Below are 25,587 nucleotides of genomic sequence, written 5' to 3'. Positions count from 1 at the left end.
AGAGTATAATTTGATGGGTTTGACACATATTTCCCTGTGAGACCATCACCACGTGGAAACAGTGGGCATGTATCCGTCACCCCAGAAGTTTCCTTGTGCCCTTTGTAGTCCCCCACCCTGGTCCCCAGCAACCGCTGGGCTGCTTTCTGTCACTATAGATTAGCTTGCATTTTCTAAAATTTTATACAAACACAACCATACAGTATGTTCTTTCTCTCCTCTTTCTTTCTCTCTCATCTGACCCCTCTCAGCAGAACAATTTTGAGAGTCTGAGTCTGAGTCATGTATTGCTAGTTCGCCCCTTTTCATTGCTGAGTAGGATTCCAAGGACATACCCCATTTGTGTATCCATTTTCCTGTTAATGGACATTTGGGTCACTTCCAGTAGGTGTGTCTTTATTTTTAAAACTGCCACATTGTATTCCAAAGTGGTGGTATCATTTTGCACCACAGCAGCAGTGTGAGAGAACCCCAGTCCATCCCCGCCACACGGTGTAGGCAGTCTTTTTATTGCAGCCAGTCAGTGTCATAATAGCTCCTTGTAGCTTTTGCTTTTCCCAGATGACTAATGATTAGAGAGTTAATTCGTGAATTTGTTTTAACCCTATAGAAATGCAACACAAAGATATCTGTAAGAATCTTCACTGTTTTATTGTATGTAACAGCAAAAGATTGGAGGCAGCCCTTGTCAGTAGTGGGGCGACAGCGGAGTAAGCCAGGATACACAGTGCAGCGGCATGCAGTCATCCAAACAGCGTGGACCACAAATGTGAAAAAATGCTCATGACAAAGTGAGGGGGCAAAAAGGCATGTGGAACCGTTCATATCCAGCTCTCTCAGTCGCGTGTGCAGGAAGGGACAAGATCTAGAAGCTCTTTGTTGCTGTGCTGGTTTACTTCCAGGTTTTCATAACCCTAAATGAAGCTCTTGTGGACATTTTCTGCACATGGAGGTTTTTGCCAAGGTGTGTTGCCAGAGATGGAGCTCCTGTGTCATTGATCATAGAGTTGAACCCTTGGACACGTGCATCTGTGTGGACTTTCGCTTGATCCGCCGGTGTGTCTGTGTTGGGGCCAGAGCCGCAGTGTTCACACTGCTGTGCTTGCCAACAGCCTTACCGGGCAGGCGGGCCCGAGCCCACCCAGCCACCCATCTGTTTCAGATCTCTCCACACTCCCAGGTTGTCTTCTTCCAGGCTCGCTGTAGAATCATTTGTAAGGTTCAGAAATCTTTTTGGGAGTTGATTGGTGTTCAGTAACAAGTATAGAATATTTTGGGAAAAAGAGCCATTTTCATACAGCTGGGCCCTCCCACACAGAAATGTGGTAGTTCTCTTCATTGATTAAAAAATATTTGCTTATGTCCCTAAGAATTCAGTCATTCTTTTTACATAAGTCCTTCCTATTTCTTAATATATTAGATATTTTATACACATATTTGTCCTATTTTAATGGGATTATTTCCTGCTATATATTTGTTTGTTTTTTAAATCCTCACTCGAGGATATTTTTCCATTTATCTGCAGATAGAGTGCGGGGAGGGGAGAGAGACACATCGACTGGCTGCTTCCCTAATGACCCTAACCAAGGCTGGGGACTGAACCGCAACTGAGGTACATGCCCTTGGCCAGAATCGAACCCGAAACTCTTTAGTCCATGGGCCGGCACTCTAACCGCTGACCCAGCCGGCCAGAGCTTCACTATATATTTTTGTTTTTGTTTTTTTAACCCTCACCTGAGTATATTTTTCTATTTATCTCCAGATGGAGTGGGAGGGAGGGAGGGAGAGAGGGAGAGAGAGAGAAACATCAAATGAGAGGGACACATTGACTGGTTGCCTCCCTCAGGGACAAACTGCAACCAAGGTCTGTGCCCTTGACGCGAACTGAACAAGCCACTCATTGGTCTGAGGGCTGACACTCTAACCGCTGAGCCAAACTGGCCAGGGCTCCACCATATGTTTTAACTGGTTGTTGGCATGTAGGAAACTATCAACTCATGGAATTTAGAAACTGGCCATCTTAGTGAATTTTATTTTTTTCTACATTTTTCAACTGATTGAGTTCTTCAGGTAGACAGGCATACCATCAATCAGTACTGAGTCTATGTTTATCATATTTTGCTAACATTTTCTGGAACAGTATTAAATAACAATGATATGATCAGTGTATTCATTACAGTGGTGTTAGCTGCTGTAACGAAGAAGTCTAAAAATTCAGCACCACCAATAAGATTGAAGTTTATTTCTTGCTCATGTATCAGTTCAGCACAGTGTTCCAGATTGGGCAGCCGTCTTCCACATGGTCATTCCACAGACTCAAGCCAGGGACTCTGCCATCTTTAACACATGGCTTTCCAGGTTGCTCCGTTCACTGCCTTTCTGTCCCACGGGAAGATGGAAGCATGCATAGACCTTAATGGCATGTGTAACTTCCACTCATGTCTTCAAAGGAGGAAAACATGCCCTGGCTGAGCAGCCATACCCAACTACAACCCTTCTTATGGAAGGGCAGCATGACTGGGGTGGATGGTCCCTGCCCCAACCCAGCACACACTAATTTTAATGGGTGTGCCTCTAGTGTTTCACCATTATCTCAACCCTTGCAGGCTCCATCGTATTGCTTGTCTCATCAAGGATCAGTTTATTTGTTACTAACCCTAATAACTTCTTATCTCTGTATAGCAAGAAATGTATGTCATCCACGTCATTATCTGATCAGTTTGGAAAATGCTGAATTGCTTTTGCCAAGCAACACAGTTCTGCCTTACCTTTCACTCACGTGCTTTTGGTGATTATTGTACTCAAACCAGATTGTCCCAACACCTGAGACAGGCCTTGGCTGTAAATATGTTGAAAAGTTTGCTGATTCAGATGTGGCATGAAGGAAGGAACACTGAGTTTGGAAGCAGAGCAGCTGGGTTCAGGGTCACCATTTACTTCTGAGTTTGGGGCACAATTTCTGGCTGCCCACTCAGTAGCCACTCACCCTCTTCTTGTCAAAAGAACCCATTTATGTTGAGGGATAAGGCGGTGGTGTGCTGTAGGGTGGTGGCCCACGTGGCCCCCATGGCCCAGTCCCAGCGTTAAATGTTGTTCTAGGACTAACACCTATTAACATTCTATTTTTCTTCTCAGGGATTGATTTAGACATGACACGTGACCTTCTCTGACCCATAAGGTATGGCCAGCTGGCTTCTGGAAAAGATTTCCTCTAATGCAGAGAGACAGGAGAGGAACAGACGCTGGATTCCCCGCCTCCTCTCTAGTAGTGTGAGGATTTAATACCTGAATGTGTGGCAGACATCTGAGGCCATGAGAGCAAAGCTAAGGTTAAGTCAGCTCACTGCTGGGACAAGTAAGCCCAAGAAAACTGGGGTCCTTCAAGGGTGCCATTGACCCCTTGCGTTAACCAAACGTATGCTGCTCTAGATCAGGGCTGCTTGGCCTCTGCACTGTGGACATCTGTGATGGGGCGGGGCACTGTCCTATGCACAGGAGGGTGTTTATCAGCATCTTGGCCTCTGTCCCCCGGATCCGGATCCCCCCATCCCCTACCCCATTGTAACATCCAGAAACATCGCCAGATATTGTCATGTGTCTCAAATTGGGGTAACATTCCCCAATTTGAGAACCACTACTCTAGACTGCTGGTCATCAGTTACATTTCTTCATTCTGACTCGTATAGTTACATGGCCTGTTCTGTTTTTTTTGTTTTTTTTTTTTTTTTTTTTTTGCATTTATCTTCAGATAGAATGGGAGAGAGAGAGGAAGGAAGGGAGAGAGAGAAACATCGATGTGAGAGAGACACATAGAGTGGTTGCCACCCACACGACCCCAACTGGGGCCGGAGACAAACTGTAACCGAGGTACATACGTGTCCTTAGCAGGAACCAAACCCAGGACTCTCTGGTCTGTGGGCTGATGCTCTAACTGCTGAGCCAAACCAGCCAGGGATGGCCTGTTCTTTATAGCTGGAAGCTTCATAACTGAGCTGGGGACCCTGAATCACTAAACCCATCAGAGCCTGCTTCTGAGGGCTGATGCAGACACACTTGTTTCTTGGTGGTAAAGTGTCTGTGTCTCTGTGTCCTTAAAAGATGCAGGACATCCTGTGCTGACTCAATGCCTGCACCGGTGTGGTCCTGGCTGGTGTCAGGCTTTTATAGAGAAACTGCAGAGGATTTTCTGTCTCCCCGTCTGCACAGGCTCCATCCTAAGAACAGAGCCCCTGTTGTATTTACGTGGAGGCCAAGTTCCAGAGCCAGCTTTATGTCAGCCACGCGATCTGCCCCTTAGTTCTTGAGGCCCCAGGCAGTTGTACAGCTGCTGGGTTTTGTAGAGAAGAACCAGCTTTGGGCTGAGCTGACCTGAGGAGGTCCAGGTTTTCATGGCTTAGTCACTGTTCCCATGTGCATCGTTGGTGGCCCCTTCCTTCCCTGAGAGCTTGTGCACCTGCTTCTATATAGATAGCTTGTCCTGGGGACGAGAGCAAAAGCACAGGTCGGATGCAGATGAGATCGAGCAGATGATGCAGCCTGGAGAGGTGTGTCCTCACCTCCCACTTGAGACTGAGTTCTGTTCCGTTCTGAGTGACACTGGTCATAGTCCGGTGCCCAGGCGCCTGGGCTGGCTGAACCAGAGTGCCCAGGGAGGACGTGTCCTGGGCGCCAAGCAGGCACTCTGAACCCCTCCCACTCTAGCCCTGAGGCCTGGGAAGAGCCGCTGGGGGCGCTCCAGAGGAGGTGCTCCGTGCAGGAAGGACTGACGTTGCGTCTCTCCAGCCAGTTCTGTTCTTCTTGGTGCGAACTTGGGAGAGCATTGACTTCTATCAGAGGACTTTTGGAGACTGAAGCCTGTTTAGGATTTGTAATAAGAATCTGTTCCCACAATGTTCTTTTCTTCTCCTCTGGCTCTGAATTTAACAAGTTGATTTCCAAAATAATAGGCTTTGGGTTGGTTTGTTAAATATATCATTTGTATGTGAATTAAATTTTGTTTAAGCAAAAGCAGAAAAATAATTTTTCTAATCACTGCATCATTTAGTATCTTCATGGTCTGATTACTTTTATTAGATCTCTGGTTTGTGATTATAAATTCTTAAGCATTTCGGTACTCTCTACATCATGTGTGTTTCAGATTCAGAATATGTTCTGAAGGGCGTGTCTGTCCCACGTTCATTTTTGCATGTTTTACTACAGAACTCAGTCACCTTGACCTCTCCTCACTGTTTTCCATCATTTCTGAGCCTGTTGCCTCTTACCCCCCAAATAGTGATCCCCTTTAGTGAGCCCCTGTTGTATGCTTGTCACCCACTGCTTTTCAAATCTGGAATCCTCCAGGGTCGCCGCCGCTGAACAACACTCACTGACGGCGACGCTGAAGCGCAGATTTGCTGGCGGCCTCCCAGCGCCACGGGCAGTACTTCAGCCCAGCCAGGGCCCTGCTCGGCCCTCGTGAGGTCTGGGGGCAGGGTGTGGGTGCCAGGGAGCACTGAGCAACTGCAGTGAGGTTGAAAATGAATCTAAGGCTGGCGACATGGCAAGTGAGACAGCCAGCCGTCTGAAGTTCCTGCGTGGGAAGGTGGGGAGATGCGTGTCTGCGGTGAGGGTGAGCGGCTTTGCAGTCTGCGTGTGTAGTGAATTCAGAAGGGGACAGTACCGGGGGGTCTCCGTGAGACAGCATGTCTGTCCCGGTGTCTTAACCAAGAGCTTGGGAAGGGCCCTGGCACTCCTGTCACGTGTGCCTGACCGGTCCTGTTACTACCCAGTGTCTGTTCTGTTTTCATTCCTTCTGGAAGGGTGGGCACTGTTGGCGGCCCTTGGCAAATACTTAATGAATGTTCAAGCTGCTGCCACCTGGCCAGTCTTACTCACTGTATAACGTCATTTTTTATGGCACGAAATGAACATCCGTACAAAGCTGGCTGACTTCCAGAAGGAAGACATGCCGGTATTTTACCCTCTGCTTGATGAAAGACGTGCTATTAAACTGGCTTGCTTACATTTTTTTATCCACAAGGCCTGGCATTCTGAAGTCAGTGCTCTGTGCTTTGCTCTCTTCTAGGAACTTTTAAAGGAGACATTTACAATTTTATTTCACAGGGTAAAACATTTTAAAATCAAATACAATTTCCCCACCCATATTGTAAAACTACCTTTTCAAACAACTTTAATTGTGATAAAATACACATAAAGTTTATCATTTTAGCCAATTTAGGTAAAATATGCATAACATAAAATTTACTGAATCGGTTTTTGAATCATTTAAAGTGTATTGAATTCCTTTCTGAGGCCAGGGTCTATATACCCTGTGGAGTTTCTAATCATGTTTCTTACCTCAGTCCCTTCTAGATCCTACAGGGTGTCAGACTGTATGTCAGAGTAAAAGTGCGACAGACGTTGTCTGGGTGGAGCAATAAGATGCTTCCTGGTTTCTATTAATGAAGCTGGGATGTGGTTCAAACCTTTTTTTTCAAACTTCTGTTATTTTGTTTGAAGGTCAACCTGCTGAACCCATGAATACAATGAAGTTAAAAATATTTTAACTGTATCTTAATTATAGCTCAAGGAATGCTTTTAAAATAGTATAGTGTGCAAGTGAAATAAATAAGGAAGTTTAACTTCCTGTTTAACTATAGTTTCTCCTTTCTGTTTGGCCCTTTAAAAAGTGATTTTGAAAACATGGCCCATTTTTCCTTCCCAGTTCATTTGTTCTTTGTTTCCCTGAGGTATGTATTCTGTCGTTGTAAAAGAACATGTCTTTTTTTTTCAGTATACATCATTTTTGTTCAGTGGCCAAGTCACTTTGGGTTTCTGGTCTCCTGAAAAACAGAACCCAAACAATGGAACGTCCTGAAACTCCCTGCTCTGCACTCTGCTCCCTGGAGAAGGGCCCTCCCAAAGCAGGTCCTGGAGGAAGGCTGGAAGGTTGAGGCAGGGATGGGCGGCCCTCCCTGAGCTGTGCCAGGCTCCCCCCAGGCCTCTGAACAGCTGGCAGGGGGATGAGAGGAAACCAGGAGTTTTCAGGCAGAAGAAGGTGGCGCTCAGGTCCAGGTGGCTGTTTTGCTAATGAAGGGTTAAAACTCACTCAGCACAGGCTGAACCAAGTCCCGGAGTCCTTTCAGAATTTGTTAAAAAGCAGTTCCATTTTCTCTGGTCCGGGAAGAGTTTTTAGCTCAGTCCAGTGTGCGATCATCACTCAAAGAAAGAGCTCCTGGTCCTTAAAGGGGGTGAGGCAGGTGGAAGAGGGTCTAGGGGGATAAATGGTGATGGAAGGAGACTCGACTGGTGCTGGTGAGCACACGATACAATATACAGATGATGTGTTAGAGAATTATACCCATGAAACCTATTTAATTTTATTAACCAATGTTGTCCCAATAAATTTTATTTTAAAAAAAAGAGTTCATGGTTCTTGCAGCTTAGCTGACAAGAACAGTTGCATGAGACCCAGCCTTCATTTCTTTTTTTCTTTTTTGCCAGCAATAAAATATCCATAACATAAAATGTACCATTTTAGCCATTTTGGGTGTAGAGTTCAGTAGCACTCAGTATATTCACATCATTGTGCAAGCATCACCACCATCATCTCTCTCTCTCGGGAACTTCATCTTCCCGTACTGAAACTCCGTACCCAGTGAGCACGAGCGCCCCCTCTGCGAGCTCCTGGCTCACCGTTCTGCTTCCTCTGTTCATGGGTTTGAGTGTTCTAGGGACCTCGTATAAGTGGAATCATACCGTATGTGTCCTTTTGTGACTGGCTTATTTCGAATAAGGTCTTCAAGTTCATCCATGTTGTAGCATGTGTCAGAATGTCCTTCCTTTTTAAGGCTGAGTGGTATCCCATGGTATGTAAGCACCACATCTTGTTTACTGGTTCATCCATCGGTGGGCACTGGGGTGTTCCCCCCTTTTCTGGATCCTGTGAGTAATGCTGCAGTGAACATGAGTGTACAAATCATTGGTTTGAGTTCCTGCTTTCAGTCCTTTTGGATGTGTACCCAGAAGTGGGGTTGATGGATCATGTGGGAATTTGGTAAACAAATCAAATGTATAAAATTTTGAGGAGCTGCCACGCTGTTTCTAGGCAGCTGCGTTGTACATGCCCAACCGCAGTGCCCAGCGCTCAGCTTTGGAGCCTCCTAGGCCAAGGCTGCTCTAAGTAGAACATTTTCTTTAAAAATTTTTTTTCTTTATTGATGTTAAAGAGAGAGGAAGGGAGAAAGAAAGAGAGATAGAAACACTGATGAGAGAGAACATTGATTGGTCGCCTCCTGCATGTTCCCCACTGGGGATCGGGCCCTGACCAGGAATCGAACTGGTGACCTCTTGGCACATGGGTCGACACTCAACCACTGAGCCACACCAGCCGGGCAAACATTTCCTTTTTCAAAAGTAGCAGCAGCCATGGGCAGCAGGCTTGATCCCAGCTCCTGGAGAAGACAGCAGAACTCCTCCAGTTTCCTACCGAAAGGGGCCTTTGGGAGCCTCGCAGTGGCCTGGCCACGCTGACCACACACTGTGCTCCTGCCCAAAGCCCTTGAGTTGACAATTCACAGGTAGAGCAGCTTCTAAATCAAGAAATCAAGGGCCCTGGCTGATTTGGCTCAGCGGTTAGAGCATCGGCCTGAGGTCCAGAGAGACTCAGGTTCGGTTCCCGCTAAGGGCGTGTACCTCGGTTGCAGTTTGTCCCCGGCCCTGGTTGGTTGTGTGGGTGGCAGTCACTCGATGTGTCCCTTTCACATCGATGTTTCTCTCTCTCTCTCTTTCTCTCTCTCCCTCCCACTCTATCTGAACAAAAAAAAGGAAAAATGTCCTCAGGTGAAAATAAAAAAAGAAATCAAGGGTGTCTGACCGAAGAAACCACAGGGCTGGACTGCCACTCTGAGCTTGGACTTTCTAGCAGCCAGAGGGAGGGAATTGTTAGATAACTCTCATTGTCTGTGAAGGTTGCCCCCAAAACAGGGAAATGTCCCCAAGGCTGTACGTTAGCTATCAGTGAGGCCACAGGAAAAGTCGCATAAAGGTAGAATTTTTGGGGGGTCCATAGTGGGGACCTTCATGGTGACCTTTTACCAGTGACTGAGGCAGCTGGTTCTTCCTCACTGTCCCACCCCCGAGCTCCTGCACAGAGCAGAGGGTGACAGGAGAGCGCACCTTTCTTTAAAGGCATCAGGAGTTGGGCCGTGTTCCACACCAAGTGTTTTCTGAGGTGCTCCTCAGTGCTGCTCACACAGAAGGTGTTTTCAGGGGGCCTGCAACCCCATTTCCTGAGTGCACTGTCACTGGGGAGCAGGAGCCCGGGTGGGCGAGGCCCATTCCCCGACGTGCCTCGAGTCCTCTGCATGGCGACTCTCATCTCCAGTCTGAAGACTTGCCAGGTGTTTCTTTAGAAATTTTCATTCAGTATCACTTCGAAAGCCTGTGCCAGAGGTGACACGTGTCATTCTGCTCGTCTCACTGGCCAGATGAGTCTGGTTCGAGGGGCAGAGAAATTCGATCTAGCCGCGGGCACAGCCCCAGGGAACCAGACGCTGGTGTGTCCTCTGCACCTCTGATGACCTGAGAGCACACTGAGCAAAAGTGAGATTTGGGAGCAAATTAACAAGCAAAAGTTCTGTCCTGACAAAAGTAAGTTTCACTTCTGCATTAGAGAAAGCCCATGACCAGCCACATCACCGGCAGGCCAGCTGCGCCACAGCTGTGTCTTTCGAAAAGCTGTGTCTCCAGGACTGGCCAGAGGTTGATCTGGTTGGGCTGGATGATGGTGCTGTTGGTTTTGTACCTGTTTTTCTGTAGGTTTGAAAATGCTCGTCACAAAATGTGCCATTTCCTATGGGTTCCCGGTTCATTTCCTCTTTGCATGCGTCTCTGGTCACCTCCTCCCTCAAGTGTTTGTGTTTTTGGACTTAAGCACATTTAAATGTTTTGTTGACTTTACCTTTGTTTTAAGATATTAGGCTCTGTAAAATAATGTTTCAAGGTATTCCTTGCCGACCTGTGGTTTATCTATTTTTCAAAATTGAGTTTTACTGAATTTGAGAGTTCAATTACAGCACAGGCTTCTTTCTTTTTATTTAGTTATTTATTTTTATTTCTCAGTTACTACTTCAGAGAAACCTGCACTCTCCCAGTCTATGTCTTAACACACTATTGAAGGCCCGTGACTTATATTTGTTAGCGTTTTTCCGGTATAAATGACGTTTGTCGCCCTGACAAGAATGCATGTTGCATGAGAACTAGAAATCTGCTTTTGCTCATTATCTTATTTCTAGCACATAGGAAACTGCTTGACATTTCATAGCCATTAAATACCTATTTATTGAAGGGAGGCAAGAAAGGAGAGAGGAAGAGTAAAAAGCAAAGGGAAAGGAAGACATAGGAAGTCAGTGAAATCTAGAAATGGATAGAAGCTGTGATCAGAAGCCTACAGTGTTAACACTCATTCAGAAACTCAGTTCAGCTCAAGGTTTTGTTTAGTTCATCACACGTTTAGTAGAAATCAGATATTTTACTAAACGTAAATGAGCCAGGTATTATGTGTTGAGTTTTATCCTCGAGACGGTATGGTTTTTCCTCCCCATGGACATCCCTTAGGGGCAGAGTTCAGTTACACCCTGGGTAGCATTCATGAAGGCTCAGCCCGCGCCTCCCAGAGCCAGCCGGTGGGAGAGGGGGTTCCTCCTCCTGCTATATCATTAGGCACGTCCTCTAATAGAGCACAGGCTTCTGCTGAAAAATATTCTTTTCCTTCTCTTCCTTTAAACTCCTACACAGCTTCAGTGTTTATTTTAGAGGAGGGATCCTTTTGTTTATTTATAAAACTCAAGCTGCGGTATCCTAAGGGTTCTGACCCGGGGCATTGTCTGCGTCTGGGACTTCCTCCAAGTGGCTGCTGCACTGTAGGCTCAGAGGGCTGAGGACCACGGGGAGGCAGACCCGCCCTCGAGTAAGGCAGGCATGAGGCAGGTGATTGCTAGAACAGCGGGAGTCCATGGCGGGCGTGCACATAGAACCCGGTGAAGGAGAGACTGAAGGTCGGAGAGGGGACCATTCTGTCTCCACGAGGGGGCACCCAGCTGGTTTTATGTGGAAGATTAGCTGGGTGGGTGGGAAGTAGATCTGTTCGGGCCGAGGGACCGCCAGAGGCCACAGTGGGTCTGTCCGTGTTGGAGTGAGAGGCTGAAGCAGGCGGGAATTGTGCCGTGGAGGCCTTTGAGTGGCTTTATGAAGAGCGTGGACTTCACCCTGTAGGTCTTCAGTAAATATTTGCATGAGTTACGTCCACCATAATGACAGACACTCAGTATTATAAGATTGAGTCGTGAGGACACACCCAGCCAAGGTGCTCAGTGCCTTGACGAGCAGTGTTGACCGCTCATACTCCCGGTAAGCAAATAGCCAGGGATGCTTTAGCACAGATAAGGCCGGCATCCTGCTTGGGGACACACAGCCGTGGAGCCAACAGGGTTCTGTGTTTCAGCCGTGGAACTGACTGTTGAAGGCACCAGGAGTCACAGCCTAGAAGTGGCCCCACCCATCTCTTCTGGGGGCCACCTAGCTGTAACAGTGATTCAGACTCTTCCTCTCCCTGGGCAAAAACCCAGGGGCTTCCACAGCGCAGAGTCGTCACAGGGATGGGAGGTCACCTCACTGCACATGGTCTGCGTTGTGCCTGGGCTTGTAGACTGGGGCTTCCCCAGACAGCAGCACACAGCTCTCACCTGTGCACAGGTGCCCAGATGTGTCTGAGAAGCTGGCCCAATGGTGCCACAGTCACTTTGAGAGAGACAGCTTTCCCTTGCTCTCGCGTCTGGAGCCCGTCTCACCCCCAGCATTGCTGAGGGTGACCCTGGCTCCATGTCCTGGGGCCTGCTTGTGGCCCCAGGCCCTGCCGTGCAGTCCCTCTGTCCCATCTCATTTCTCACAGCCACCTGGGGCCTGCTAGTGTCTCCCCTTGTCAACACCACTACCTTCCTCCTCATTCACGTCTCCTCTTGTTTCCCAGGCCCTTCAGAGTAACCTGAAGTACTCCTTGTTGCCACGACGGCTCGTCATCAGCAAGAGGCTGGCTCAGTGCCTGCACCCTGCTCTGCCCAGTGGCGTGCACCTGAAAGCCCTGGAAACCTATGAGATCATCTTTAAAATTGTGGGGACCAGATGGCTGGCCAAGGATCTGTTCTTATACAGGTACGCTAGCTCCCTGGTGTTTTATTATCCAAGCATCCATGTTTCAGTTCACAAGATCGGTGGATGATAAACCAGCAGAAATCAGAGGGTGTGCCGCTGGTCACCAGGAGAGAAGCAGGGCTCAGCTTCTGGAGCACCTCCTCCCAGAGTTCTCTTTGAGGGAGGTGTTGTATAGTGGCCTGCTCTTTGCTGACGGTGTGTCATGGCCATCTCGGACAGGCAGGCGTAGACGGCCAGCTGGCTGATCATCTGGAATTTCTGAGTAGGTGTCTCATTCACCCCTCTGCCCCTCTTCTTCCCCAAAGCTGCGGGCTGTTTCCTCTCCTGGCACATGCAGCCATGTCAGTGAGGCCCGTGCTGCTTGGCCTGTATGAGAAGTACTTCCTCCCGCTGCAGAAGCTGCTCCTGCCCAGTCTCCAGGCCTTCATCACTGGCCTGCTGCCCGGCCTGGAGGAGGGCTCGGAGATCTACGACAGGTGGGTCTCAGCTGTGCTGTGTCTTCTGTCACCGCTGTGTAAGAATCTGGGGAAAAGTGCAGAGATGCCTGAAGCAGGGCAACGTGCAGAAATGGGCCGGTGGTGTACACTTCCGTGCTCCTCTCTGCTGGACCAAGCACGTGTTCTCCTGGGAGTACCTCCACTTACAGGTGAGAGGCAAGAAGGTCTTCGGGAGTCTCACAGTCCTTGGTGACAGATGGGATTCTGACCCACAAATGGCAGACCCCACAGTCCTCCTCCTCCCCGCCATTCTAGGCTACTTCTCAGTAGGAAAGCAAGGCCAGGTTTCATTGATGGGTGGGGCTCAGAAAGGTGATGCTAAGCAAGATAGCTTGACACATTTTAGCAGCACTTGGAGAAATTTGTGAAGCTGAAGCACACAAAAGTTCATGCAAGTATTTTGGTCACTGCTTAGGAGTGGGAGAGAGTAGATCCATTCAGACTTGAGTATGTACAGTGTCTTGTTTTTCCAGAGAACTGAATGTAAGAACACATTCCCAGCAGAGGAACTGTTCTGAGTGATGCCATAGCGACCGACCTCTGTTCATGTGCTCTGTTTTCAGATCCCGTTCAGCCCGACTGGGAGGTTTAGAAACCTTTGTGCTTGCAATAGTTTCCATTGATTACACAACCCACTGCTCCAGTTGTTTCCACACCAGAGTCCCCAGTCGCCCACTTTTGCCTTTGTGCTGGTGGTGACTAGGGAGTGGGTGCAGGGGTGGAATCAAGGAATCAGTCCGAGGTCTACTTGGAGTGCTCCCCTAAACTCCAGGGAACCAAATAATCAGAACAACTCGAGGGCATATGCTAGTGACCAAAGGCGAGTTTAAATCATAAGGATCTGTGCTGGGATTTGACAGCTCACCAGGAATTTGCACTTGCCTGTTCCTAGCTGTCCTGTAGAGCGAGCGGGTGGAGCTTTGCGTTCCCAGTGGAGAATCCGTGTTCACAGTGGGTGGAGGCACTAGGATCCATCCTTAGGAGGCATCTGTGTCCCTGCAGTTTCAAAGCCTGGCCACCGTGCCCTGTGGCTGCACACGGTGAGCTGGGCAGGTGTGTGGTTAATAAAAGGTCAAGGCCACAGAGGGGTCAGCAAGAGGACCTTTACCAGACTCTGTCTCTTGACTCCTCGACCCAGGTTCTTCCGAGAAGTTCTGGCCCATTCATGTTGTTCAAACAGATATGTGTATGTTTGTGAGTGTGCACATGTGTGCGCACATGTGTACAAGGGCTTTTTCCATCGTCTGAAGATGAACACTAGTTCCCAAAATGTACTGCATTTTTAAAAAATCTGTAAGAATGGCACCAGAAGCATGTCAGTCGTTAGGGTGATTTTGCGTGTTCTTTTAGTTGATAAACGAGGGTTCACTGAACAGTTGCTGAAGCTATTTTTTCCTAACATTGAGATTTCTTGACGTTGAACCAAGAACTGAGTAAAGCTGCATGAATCACTGAGTAGGTTTGGCTGTGACAGGAAACCAGGTTCAGTGTCTGCAGCACCCAGAGGTTATTCCTTATCTGCTTTTTGCTGTAGATGCTGGCTGAGGGTTCTAGAATCTCTGAGCGCTACGTGTGGGTACAGTAACTAGGCGATTGCACAGATTTTTTTGGTCAGTGTATCCATGTTTGAGAGAGTTCTGCAGCTGTTTCTTCTGCAAAGTGCTCGGAATTGAGTCAGACATCCCTAGCAAACACTGCAAAGATGCAGAAGGAGGATGTAGTGGGGTCATGATATCATGTTGGCAGAAAATGCAAAGGGGGTGAGTTAAGGTGGGGCCATGAAGGTCATGAACTGTGGGTCATGAAGGCAGGTGACCCACAGTTCCGTGGAGGCTGAGCCTGCACCTGGTTTGTGCTCGTTAGTGAGCCATAAGGAATGGGAATTTGGGCCATTGTCAGTTCTTACTGTTCACACTGGCTTTCTGACCCTTGGATGCCTGCAAGTTACTCATGGCCAGAATTCCTTTTTTAAGTGCCCATACAGTAGCTATATAGCTGTGTTTTTCTGTACTGAGAAAACAAGATTAGCTGGGAAGGTACTCAGGTCCTCTCTTAGGAAGCAGAGGAGAGGTGACTGTTAATGGTTGTGAGCAGAACTGCTCACCTGGTGTTTTCATTGCGATCAGTAGTTCTCAGCCTGGGGACATGTGGCAATATCTGGAGACATTTCTGGGGCGGGGAGGTGCTCCTGGCATCTCGTGGGTGCTGGCAGCCATCCTGCAACAGAGACCACAGTGTCCAGGTTGAGAGAGCCTGACTTCATAGGAATTGAAAATATCATTGGTCTCTCTTTTGGTTGATTCCAGGCACCATGATGAGCTCTGCTGGTTCTAGAGTGTTCTGCCCCTTGGTGGACACGATGTCTGACCTGTGATGGTGCAGGATACTGCGTCACCACTCTGCTGTTCCGTGTTGTGACAGCTCGGTTTTCCATGACTGTTGATCGGCAAGGCGGCTGCTCAGCCAAGGTTGTGGCTCATGGCACATGACTCCATGTCACTCACTTGTCCCAGCTGAGCCGAGAAAAGAGGGCAGTGGCAGTTGAATGAGCTTGTGTTAGCAGGAGGCACAGAGAGCAGCAGCCAGGACACATGAGGAAGGATGGAATTAGTGGGGTTTGGGGTCTGGTTCTGTTTTTGTTTGGTTTTGAATAGAAAAGATTAGAGTTCTGGGCTCTGAACTGGACACGTTCATTTTATAATTTCACAGCTGAGATGATAAGGGAATCTTATTTAGTAGATTACGTAGCTGTTCACTCCAGTTACCTTGATTTTTACTTTGTTCTCCATTGCAATGTCATCATAATTGCTGTTTTCAGAACTGTAGCATCTCTTAAATTCTTAATACCCATTAAGTTTTTTTTCAGAATAAAATGGAATTTGTCCTGGCCGGGTGGCTCAGTTGGAGCGTCATCCCGCACACCAAAAGGATGCAGGTTCGATTCTCAGTCAGGTCACATACCTAGGTTGCTAGTTCGATCCCTGGTTGGTGCGTGCAGGAGGCAGCTGATCCATGTTTCTCTCTCTCTCTCAAAATCAGTTTTTAAAAAAATGAAACTTAAAGTTGTGTTTATTTAATAAAGAAAACTAGCCAGTATACTCTGAATATTGAAGAAGGGACAGCATGTGTGACATTTCCCAGGCTTTGTGACAGTGGAACCCCTCTTCAGTGGATCAGCTCGAGTGGCCATTGTTCCATAGAACACACTTTGGGAATACCAAGTTGTAAGCAAAGGAGGGTGTCATAGTGTGTGTGTGTTGCAGTATTTGTGATGGGTTTGGCACAGCACTGGCCTTCTTGTGAGAGGGATCCTGGAGAGAGAGGAGCATTCTGGGGCCCGTGAGAGGGATCCTGGGGAGAGGAGCACTCTGGGGCCCGTGAGAGGGATCCTGGAGGGAGAGGAGCGCTCTGGGGCCCGTGAGAAGGATCCTGGAGGGAGAGGAGCACTCTGGGGCCCGTGAGAGGGATCCTGGAGGGAGAGGAGCACTCTGGGGCCCGTGAGAGGGATCCTGGAGAGAGAGGAGCACTCTGGGGCCCGTGAGAGGGATCCTGGAGAGAGAGGAGCACTCTGGGGCCCGTGAGAGGGATCCTGGAGAGAGAGGAGCACTCTGGGGCCCGTGAGAGGGATCCTGGAGAGAGAGGAGCACTCTGGGGCCCGTGAGAGGGATCCTGGAGGGAGAGGAGCACTCTGGGGCCCGTGAGAGGGATCCTGGAGAGAGAGGAGCACTCTGGGGCCCGTGAGAGGGATCCTGGAGGGAGAGGAGCATTCTGGGGCCCGTGAGAGGGATCCTGGAGGGAGAGGAGCACTCTGGGGCCCGTGAGAGGGATCCTGGAGGGAGAGGAGCACTCTGGGGCCCGTGAGAGGGATCCTGGAGGGAGAGGAGCACTCTGGGGCCCGAGAGAGGGATCCTGGAGGGAAAGGAGCACTCTGGGGCCCGTGAGAGGGATCCTGGGAGGGTGGGAGGAGCACTCTGGGGCCCGTGGGAGGGATCCTGGAGAGAGGGGAGCACTCTGGGGCCCGTGGGAGGGATCCTGGAGAGAGAGGAGCACTCTGGGGCCCGTGAGAGGGATCCTGGGGAGAGGAGCACTCTGGGGCCTGTGAGAGGGATCCTGGAGAGAGGGGAGCACTCTGGGGCCCGTGGGAGGGATCCTGGAGAGAGAGGAGCACTCTGGGGCCCGTGAGAGGGATCCTGGGGAGAGGAGCACTCTGGGGCCTGTGAGAGGGATCCTGGAGAGAGGGGAGCACTCTGGGGCCCGTGGGAGGGATCCTGGAGAGAGAGGAGCACTCTGGGGCCCGTGAGAGGGATCCTGGGGAGAGGAGCACTCTGGGGCTTCCTGATTTAATTTCGTCCTAGCTCAGGACCATCCTGTCTGTGTGGGGGACAGGACCCATCTGCTCAACTTACTGCAGTTGCAGCCTCTGAGTGTTGCTTGTGCCCAGAATTAGGCCTTTGCTGCATTTCCCAGAGCTGGGCAGAGATCAGTTCTATTTGCTCAGCCCTGCTGCAAGACCAGTTGATACCCTCAGCTGCTGAGCCATTCTGGGTGCTTTCCCTAAACACTCGGCTGTTCCTCAGGCCCCTTCATCTTTGTTTTTTCTGAGAAGGTGTAATAGGATGCATCGTGTGCTACAACTATTATTAAACAAAGTGTTAGTAATAAAGTTATCAATATAATAAGTTGTATTAGACAACAAGGCTCAGACTAGTGTTAAGGAGACTAGAATTCATTTTTAATGTAAAAAGGTAGTAAGTTTTTTGTCTGAAAGGTTTTTGTAAACACTGAACTGGTTATTGAAATGTAAGCTGAAGACAGTTTGAGTAATAATAACACGGAAAGAGTGGCTTTCGTCTGATAGTAGTTTCCAGTGCCACCTGTGTCAGACACTCACCTGGGTACCAGGGACATGTCGGCAAGCAGAGCTGACCTAGCAGTAACAGTAGGGGATTGCCCTTCGTTCTCACCACATCTCCATCTCTTTCCCCATCTCGTAGTGAAAGCTGATGTGCACAGAGGTTCAACTTTCCCTGGGGACCACAGCCAGGAAGCAGACACAGGATTTAGACACCTGATAGACCACCACATTGCACCAGGCCGGTCCTTCTGTGACTGTTTTCTAATTTGTAAATAGGAAGCACATAAGAACCCTTCGGGATTCTGAGTCACATCGCTCATTAAGTGGAGTCCCTTTGTAGGGATGGGCCTCTGCTGTTTTATTGGCAGATGCTGTCACCCAGCCCGCCAGCATTGTCTTCACTGTTGACAGGGGCGGTGCCCTAGTCAGCTGCAGGTGCAGCACCGAGCACAGGAGGGCTGGCCCGGTCGGTGTCAGGGAGAAAACAAGCCCTGACCCTTCTCTTAAAGGACCTATGTGAAGCTGCTGACGTGTCATGGGAGAGACCTAGATACAGACAGAGATGAGTGTGTCAGCCACGGCAGGAGAGCTTCCTGGAGTGGGAGTCAGTGTGTGGAGGTGCTGTGGACACAGTGACAAAAAACACCGTCCCAGGCTTGATACAAGGCTTGATACAAGGCTTGATACAACTTGCAGTGCAGTGGGAGGCCCCGGCAGATTTTATCCCCAGTATTTCTCTCTCTCTCTCTCTTTTTTTTTTTTGTTCAGATAGAGTGGGAGGGAGAGAGAGAGAAACATCAATGTGAAAGGGACACATCAACTGGCTGCCACCTGCATGACCCAACCAGGGCCGGGGCCAAACTGCAACCAAGGTACATGCCCATAGTGAGAACCGAACACCAGTCTCTCTGGACCGCAGGCCGACGCTCTAACCGCTGAGCCAAACCAGCGAGGGCTATCCCCAGTGTTTCTGAAGGCAGATGTTACTTGACACATTTTTCGCTGTGTTCAAGTTGAAAGCATGTTTATCATTATTAAAGTCTCCAATCAGTCACAATAACCTTTTTTCGACACCTTAATGACTCCTTATGCTTTGATAAGCTCTGCCTGTCCGCTTTCTGGTGGCGGCCCCACCCTCCTATAAAGCAGCAAGGTGTCCACGGAGCCAGATCTTGGTGCTGCGGTGACACAGCCCATACATGCTGTCTGCTGGCAAGAAGCTGTAACCCTCAGAATATGTGTGTTTGAGCAAATCCAGTTTCAGTGACAGCGGCAGGTGGACAAACAAAGAGGTGGCAGCAGCTCAGAGTGGTGAGGACGCTGGTGTTTCTGTGGCCAGGGAGCATAAGCTGGGCTGTTCACAGAGCATCCACGGAGCAGCAGTGAGACTCAGGCACTCGGGGACCCAGCTCCTAAATTCTGTGATTTCTTGTCCACAGAACAGATGCTCTGCTCCTGAGACTGTCCCTGGTGGTCGGCAAAGAAGTGTTTTATGCTGCCCTTTGGGGTAGTGTCCTGGCGAGCCCGTCCATCCGCCTGCCTGCCTCGCTCTTTGTCGTGGGTCACATCAGCAGGGACTCACCTGGCAAGGAGCAGAAGTACATGCTGGGGACAGATTACCAGCTCACGGTGGGTGCTCCGCTCCTTGCTGGCGTTGTGGGGGCCCCTGGGAGACGCAGGCACAGGTTGTCACTGGGGCTACAAAGGGACAAGGGGGAGGTGTCCTCATGCACAAGGAAACCCAGGGTGGGACTTGTTTTTAACGTATGCATTACGGTGCAGATATTCAAGTAAGTGTTGTCCACAGCCAGGGAGGGCGCTCTGGAGGCAGTGTGGTTAGCTGTACAGTCCCGGAGAGCCTTGCACAGGGCCTCGGCTGCTTTCATTTCATCTGTTTTCTTTCTTTTTATCCTCACCCGAGGACATTTTTTTCCATTTTTGGTTCAGATAGAGTGGGAGGGAGAGAGAGAGAGAGAAACAGCGACGTGAAAGGGACACATCGAGTGGTTGCCACCTGCATGACCCAATCAGGGCCGGGGACAAACTGCAACCGAGGTACGTGCCCTTAGCGGGAACTAAACCCGGGTCTCTCTGGACCGCAGGCCTACACTCTAACCACTTAGCCAAACTGGCCAGGGCCTCGGCTGCTTTATAAGACCTGGTTTTCTTCCTGTGCCCTGCGTCACTGCCCACTGCCCACACGTGGGGCGCCTCTCCTCAGGCCACCGAGAAGGTCCCTCCCCAGCCACATCCTCTCCTCTGGCTGCTCTCAGACCTAAATTGTCAGAGGTTCCTCAGGTGTCTGTCCCCTGTCCCTTTGAGGACAGCACTCTTCCCTGGTAGTGACAAGCCTTCTTCTCATGACCTGAAAAAAAAACAGAACGTCCCAGGTCTTTGTCTCCTGTGTGTTTAACGGCCTGCTATCTATCGCCACCTAGTGGTGCACTCACGCTTGGAACTTAAAATGTTGAAAGTTCCATAGTAAGATCTGTCACTTGCTGTGAATTACTTCCCCCTGGGCCTCTTGGTCTTTGCAATGTGGGGATAATAGATCTTCCTCAGAGTCCTCTGAGGCTAAGTGAAGAGATTGATGACAAGCACCTGCACAATGCTTAGGGCACAGGAGAGCTTCATAAATATGTTCCTTCTCTCCCGCCCCATCAGTACCATTTCCATCTTTCTCTCCATTTTCATGGCCCTACTCCAACTTCTTCAGTCTTGCTTCCAGACTATAATATAATTTCTTTCTATTTTTTTATCCTCACGCGAGGGTATTTTCTTTTACTTTTATCTTCAGGCAGAGTGGGAGGGAGGGAGGGAGGGTGAGAGAGAGACAGAGGCAGAGAGAAACATTGATGTGAGAGAGACACATTGACTGGTTGCCACCCGCATGACCCCAACCAGGGCCAGGGACAAACTGCAATGAAGGTACGTGCCCTTGGTGGGAATCTCGTCCACAGGCGGACACTTTAACTGCTGAGCCAAACTGGCCAGGGCTATAACATAATTTCTAACTGGTTTCTCCCCTTCCCGTTCTCAACCCATCCTCTCCCGTTCAACTACTGAGATTTGCATAGAGTTGCTTATGTCCACACTGTGCTTGAAAATTATCTGGCTTCCTGTAGCTTAAAGTCCAAACTCAAAACTATTCTTAGCAATCTGCTCCCAACCCACCAATACCTAACTCTCCCCTTCAAGCCCCCTCCACTCCCAGAGCCACTTCCCAGTCTGGCCTCTGGCGGTTGGGATGCTGTGTTTGCTCCCGATGTCCCCTCCGGCACTCACTGCCCAGGGTCTCTTCTCCAGAGGTCTCAATGCAGATGCTTTATGTCCTTCAGGCTCAGCTTTCCCACTAAGTTTCATTGTTTTTCCAGAAGAAAGATCTCTCCCTCCCTTCTGAATTTTCATAGCTTTTTATTGGCATTTGACTTAGAGCTGTCATCATCTATTATACAACTGTATTATATCTTTTGTATTCAGAAAAGACACTCAAGGTACTTAATTGGTTTGGTGTCCATTTGACAGAATGTCTTTGGATTATGAGTTTATCTGAACGTTTCTATTGGAACCTAAAGACATTCCTTCTGGAATCATAGAACCCTACCATCTGGTCCAAATCCCTCCAACTCTGAGACAAGCAAGTGAGGGCTGCAGCTTACTGGCTTCCCACAGCCCCTAGCATCTGGAACTGGAACCCAGGTTTCGAACATTTATACCGGTTCTGTTCTTCATGATGTAACACGGCCGTTTCAAGTTCCTGGAAAAGTTACTTTCATTTCTATGACTAAAGAGTAGCTTGCAGGTCCTGGCTGGTTTTGCTCAGTGGTTAGACCATCAGCCTGCGGACCAGAGAGGCCCAGGTTCGGTTCCCGCTAAGGGTGCGTGCCTCGGTTGCTGTTTGTCCCCGGCCTCAGTTGGGATTTTATGGGTGGCGACCAGTCGATGTGTCTCTCTCACGTCGATGTTTCTCTTTCTCTCTCTCTCTCTCTCTCTCTTTCTCTCTCTCTCTCTCTCTCTCTCTCCCCTCTCTCCCTCTATCTGAAAATAAATGCAAAAAATGTCCTTGGGTGAGGATAAGAGAAAGAAAACAGAGTAGCCTGCAAATGATGTTAAAGGTTTTGGGAATAAAACGTCCATATCGTTTATCATTTATAGGTAAAGGCTTTATGCGCATCACTGTTGGACTCCAATGTTCTGGTGCAAAGAAATAACCTGGAAATCGTTCTCTTCTTCTTCCCGTTCTATACCTGTCTGGTGAGTCGATTGTGTTCTTGCAGAGAAGTCACTGGTATTTGCCACGGAGGGGGGTGGGCAAGGCAGGCCTCAGGTGTTTGTCTCGGGAGCTGAGCAGCCACTCGGTGATCACCATTTGCTTTCAGCCTCTGAAAGGTCCTTGTTCACTTTTGTGAGGCTGGTGATCACGTAGCAAAAAGGGAATAGCTTCTGTCCCTGGGCCCGGGGGAGAACTGCCTTGTAGAGAGAAAGCTCTGGAGATTGTAAGGAAGGGCCACATGTCGAAAATGGGTACTCACTCGACCATCTCCTCTGTCCTCGCGATAGGATTCCCAGGAGAGAGCCATCCCCCTGCTCAGACCCGACATCGTTCGGATTCTCTCAGCTGCCAGCCAGACCCTGCTGAGAAGAGATATGTCTCTGAACAGAAGGCTTTACGCGTGGTTACTGGGTACTGCAAAGTACACAACTGAGAGTTCGAGGGAAACCTCTCCATGTTGATTTTGCCATAAATTTCTGTCTCATTTGCACATTTCTGAGTCCTGACATGTGAAAACCTAATCTAGTGTGTATGACACTGGGCAGCTGGGTTCTGCCACCCACATCGAAGTTGTGGTTATTTTGCAGCTATTACTTTAAAAACAGGGAGATAGTAAATGAAATTTTAAAAATGCTAACTGAATTCCATTTTAAGGAGCTTGAAATATCACAAAAGCTAGAGCTAAACCGCATTCGAGTAGAAGCCAGGTGCAATGCAGAGTTTCACAGGGTGAGGGTACGTGAGAGAAAACCCACAGAGGTGGCCTGTGTGGGGAAGAAGGTTTTCATGGATGGGAACGTGTGTGGCACAGTGATGTGTGGGAGGCACCCGGATGACTGGGAGAGCGTGAAGACTCGGGGCAGGTTTTTATGGTTTACAGCCTATAAACTTGTAGGAAAAGAGCCCTGACTCTTGGTCGGCAGGCTTCACAGGGACAGGGTCCAGGACGTCACAGGCTGAAAGGGTAGCGTTTTCACGAATTTTCTAAATTCCCATATCCGTGTACCTAAGAAAAGATAACGTACAAGGAAATTGTGAAAGGACTCTACAGCTTTTTATTTTTTTTTTAAACAACTATTTTTTTAGAGCAGTTTCAGGCTCACAGCAAAATTTAGAGGAAGGTGCAGAGATTTCCCATACCCCTCATTCTTGCACACACACAGCCTCCTCATCACCAACATGACCTCTGGAGTGGGACATCTGTTACAGCTGATGGACCTACACTGACATGTATGATCCCAGAGTCTGCAGTTTCCATTAGGGGTCACTCTTGTGGAACATTTGGTGGGTTTGGACAAATGTGACGACATGTATCCACAGACATGGTATCATACAGAGCAGTTTCACTGCCTCAAATCCTCCGTGCTTCACAGCTTGTATTATTTATTTATTTATCTAATTTTCACCCGAGGATATTTTTCCATTTTTTTAGATAGAATGGGAGGGAGGGAGAGGGCGAAAAACACACCAGTGTGAGAGACACACATAGATTGGTTGCTTCCCGAACAACTCTGACCGGGGCCAAGGATGGAACCCGCAACCGATGTGCGTACCCTTGACCGGGAATCAAACCTGAAACTCTTCAGACCTGGGGCTGACGGCTGTAACTGCTGAGCTAAAACGGCCAGGGCTTCACAGCTTTTATTACCCCCCAACACATACATCTTATTGCACCAAAGGCAGAAAGTCGTCTTGACTCTTTCTTCCCTCTCTTCCCCTAGTTATTGTAACAGTTTCAGAAGTCATCGCATGGAAGCTTATAAAGCATTTCAAGATAAATACTTACAGGTTCTTTAAGCATTTTTTATCAAAAGGATGATTTTGTTAAATGCATAGCTCCCTCTTAGTGGGGCTGGTCTTGCTGTGTACAGTGAGGACCCAGGTACCGAGTTCTGCGCCTATTCGATCCCTTAGCCACAGCCCAGGAGCCTCGGGTTCTGTGCCTGTACTGAGGATGCTGTTCCTGGCCCTGAGGACCTCACAGAGTTGCCCAGGGCTCAAAAGAAGGACGTACAGATGAGAATACCTTGATTTCACATAATGCTGTACAAAGAAACACTGATTTTTAAAAATAATGCTTATTACATTAGATCCTGGTAATCACACCTGTCACTGACAATTGGGCTGAACTCTTGGGACAGACTAAATTGGTGCCCATTGAGATGGCATTCTGTCTGTCTGGCCCTTAGCACACCACTGCCAGAATATGTGCCTTAATCTTGCTGGATCTGGTTTTGTTTCCTGCTGGAGGAATTATATTTTTAGAAATATTGTAGCATGAGACCTTTGCATAATCTGATGTTCTTTATAAGTGTAGATCTATTTACAGCTCACAATACTTGTTCTTTTATAGGTTCAGATATCAAAGGAAATACTATTGTGCCGGAATCCGAAATCTTAAATTCTTATGAAGACCAGTCCTCATATTTTTTTGAAAAGTATTCCAAGGATCTTTTAGTTGAGGTAAAGGAGCACTTCTGGAAAGTCAACCCCAATTCCTGATCATGTGCTTCCGTGTATTTCCCCGCGGGTCCCAAAGTAGATAGACATCGGGCATGTTCCTTGGTGCACAGGTAATTCTGTGTCCTCCATGCCGTGCACCTGCTTTTCTTTCTGTCTCAAGAGCACCACCAGTATGATGTCATACTTTACTGCATACAATATCCTAATATGTGGCTCTTCTTTTAAAAAAATAGGGCCTGGCTGAGTTGTTGCACCAGGAGTTCTCAGATGCTGATGTCGAGGAACGCCACTCAGCATACCTGAGGCCTTTCCGCATCCTCATCAGTCTGCTGGACAAGCCGGAAATAGGTACCGTTGGAAACCCTGTTCCACACCGTGTGCCACACAGACTGCCTTTTTCAGGGAATTAAAACACATGAGGTGCAGTCAGCACGCCACTTCAAATGAAATTTATCTTCGGAACTTCAGAATCGTGAAGTACTTTATTCATGTTATAGGGTTCAGTTATCATATCTGGGCACCACTTAAAAGTTTTACACAAACCCTGGTCTGTTTGGCTCAGCGGTTAGAGCGTTGGCCTGCAGACCAGAGAGTCCCGGGCTCTGTTCCCGCTAAGGGCACGGACCTCGGTTGTAGTTTGTCCCCGGCCCCAGTTGGGGTCGTGTGAGTGGCAGTCAGTCAATGTGTCTCTCTCATCGATGTTTCCCTCTCTCTTCCTCCCTCTCTTCCTCCCTCTCTCCCTCCCGCTCTATCTGAAGATAAATGCAGAAATGTCCTCAGGTGAGGATAAAAAAACAAAACAAAAAAAGTTTTACACAAAAGTTTTGAACATTTCTGTCAGGAAAATACCTTTGAGCTCCTGCTGTGCATGGCCCTGGAGGTGCCTACCGAGCACGCACAGGATTGACTTTGTGAGAACACTTCTTCAGTCAAATGTCGTACTTTAGATGAGCTTTGATTTTATTTTCAAGAGCATAGCGGACCCCCCTTCACCTTTTTTGCCTTGTGACCCTGGGCAAGTCGCTTCTGCCATTTGGGCCTCAGTCTTCTCCTGTGTCAGTGAAGAGTGAACTAGACTCTGGCTCCTAAAGGACCCTCCCCTACCCACTGTGGTCCTATGAGCATCAGCTGAGAAAAGTGACCTTCTCTCTCCCTCGCTTTAAAGACAAATGCTGCAGTTTCAATTCGCTGCGTGATCTTGGCATCTGATCACTTGAGCACCAGTGGGGAAGAAAATCCTCATCTTCTCCATGGGATTTCGACTGATGGCGCTGTCTGGGTGCTCAGCTGTGCCCTCCGTCTGGTTGTGT

At 48.7% G+C, this 25,587-nt stretch overlaps 1 protein-coding gene across 6 annotated transcripts in view; it reads left to right on the top strand.

The window, feature by feature from the left end:
* Positions 1-25,587, top strand: part of DOP1B (DOP1 leucine zipper like protein B) — a 101,362-nt gene that overhangs the window by 14,272 nt on the left and 61,503 nt on the right. For 5 of the 6 annotated variants that reach the window (XR_004956722.1, XR_004956723.1, XM_036242377.1 and 2 more), the window contains exons 3-9: positions 12,008-12,189; positions 12,495-12,665; positions 18,981-19,170; positions 21,697-21,795; positions 22,102-22,225; positions 24,168-24,277; positions 24,511-24,625. Coding sequence is in view for 3 of the 6 variants with exons in the window: in XM_036242377.1 (XP_036098270.1) it covers positions 12,008-12,189; positions 12,495-12,665; positions 18,981-19,170; positions 21,697-21,795; positions 22,102-22,225; positions 24,168-24,277; positions 24,511-24,625 (991 nt within the window). In the remaining 3 variants the exon portion in view is untranslated. Of the gene's footprint in view, positions 1-12,007; positions 12,190-12,494; positions 12,666-18,980; positions 19,171-21,696; positions 21,796-22,101; positions 22,226-24,167; positions 24,278-24,510; positions 24,626-25,587 lie in introns of those variants that run through there. The other variant, XM_036242379.1, reaches the window with a different exon arrangement.

The sequence above is a fragment of the Molossus molossus genome, unplaced genomic scaffold (assembly GCF_014108415.1).
Source record: "Molossus molossus isolate mMolMol1 unplaced genomic scaffold, mMolMol1.p scaffold_m16_p_5, whole genome shotgun sequence".
NCBI lineage: Eukaryota > Metazoa > Chordata > Mammalia > Chiroptera > Molossidae > Molossus > Molossus molossus.
Note: the sequence above shows the minus strand (reverse complement) of the source record. Positions and strands in the feature narration are given on the sequence as shown.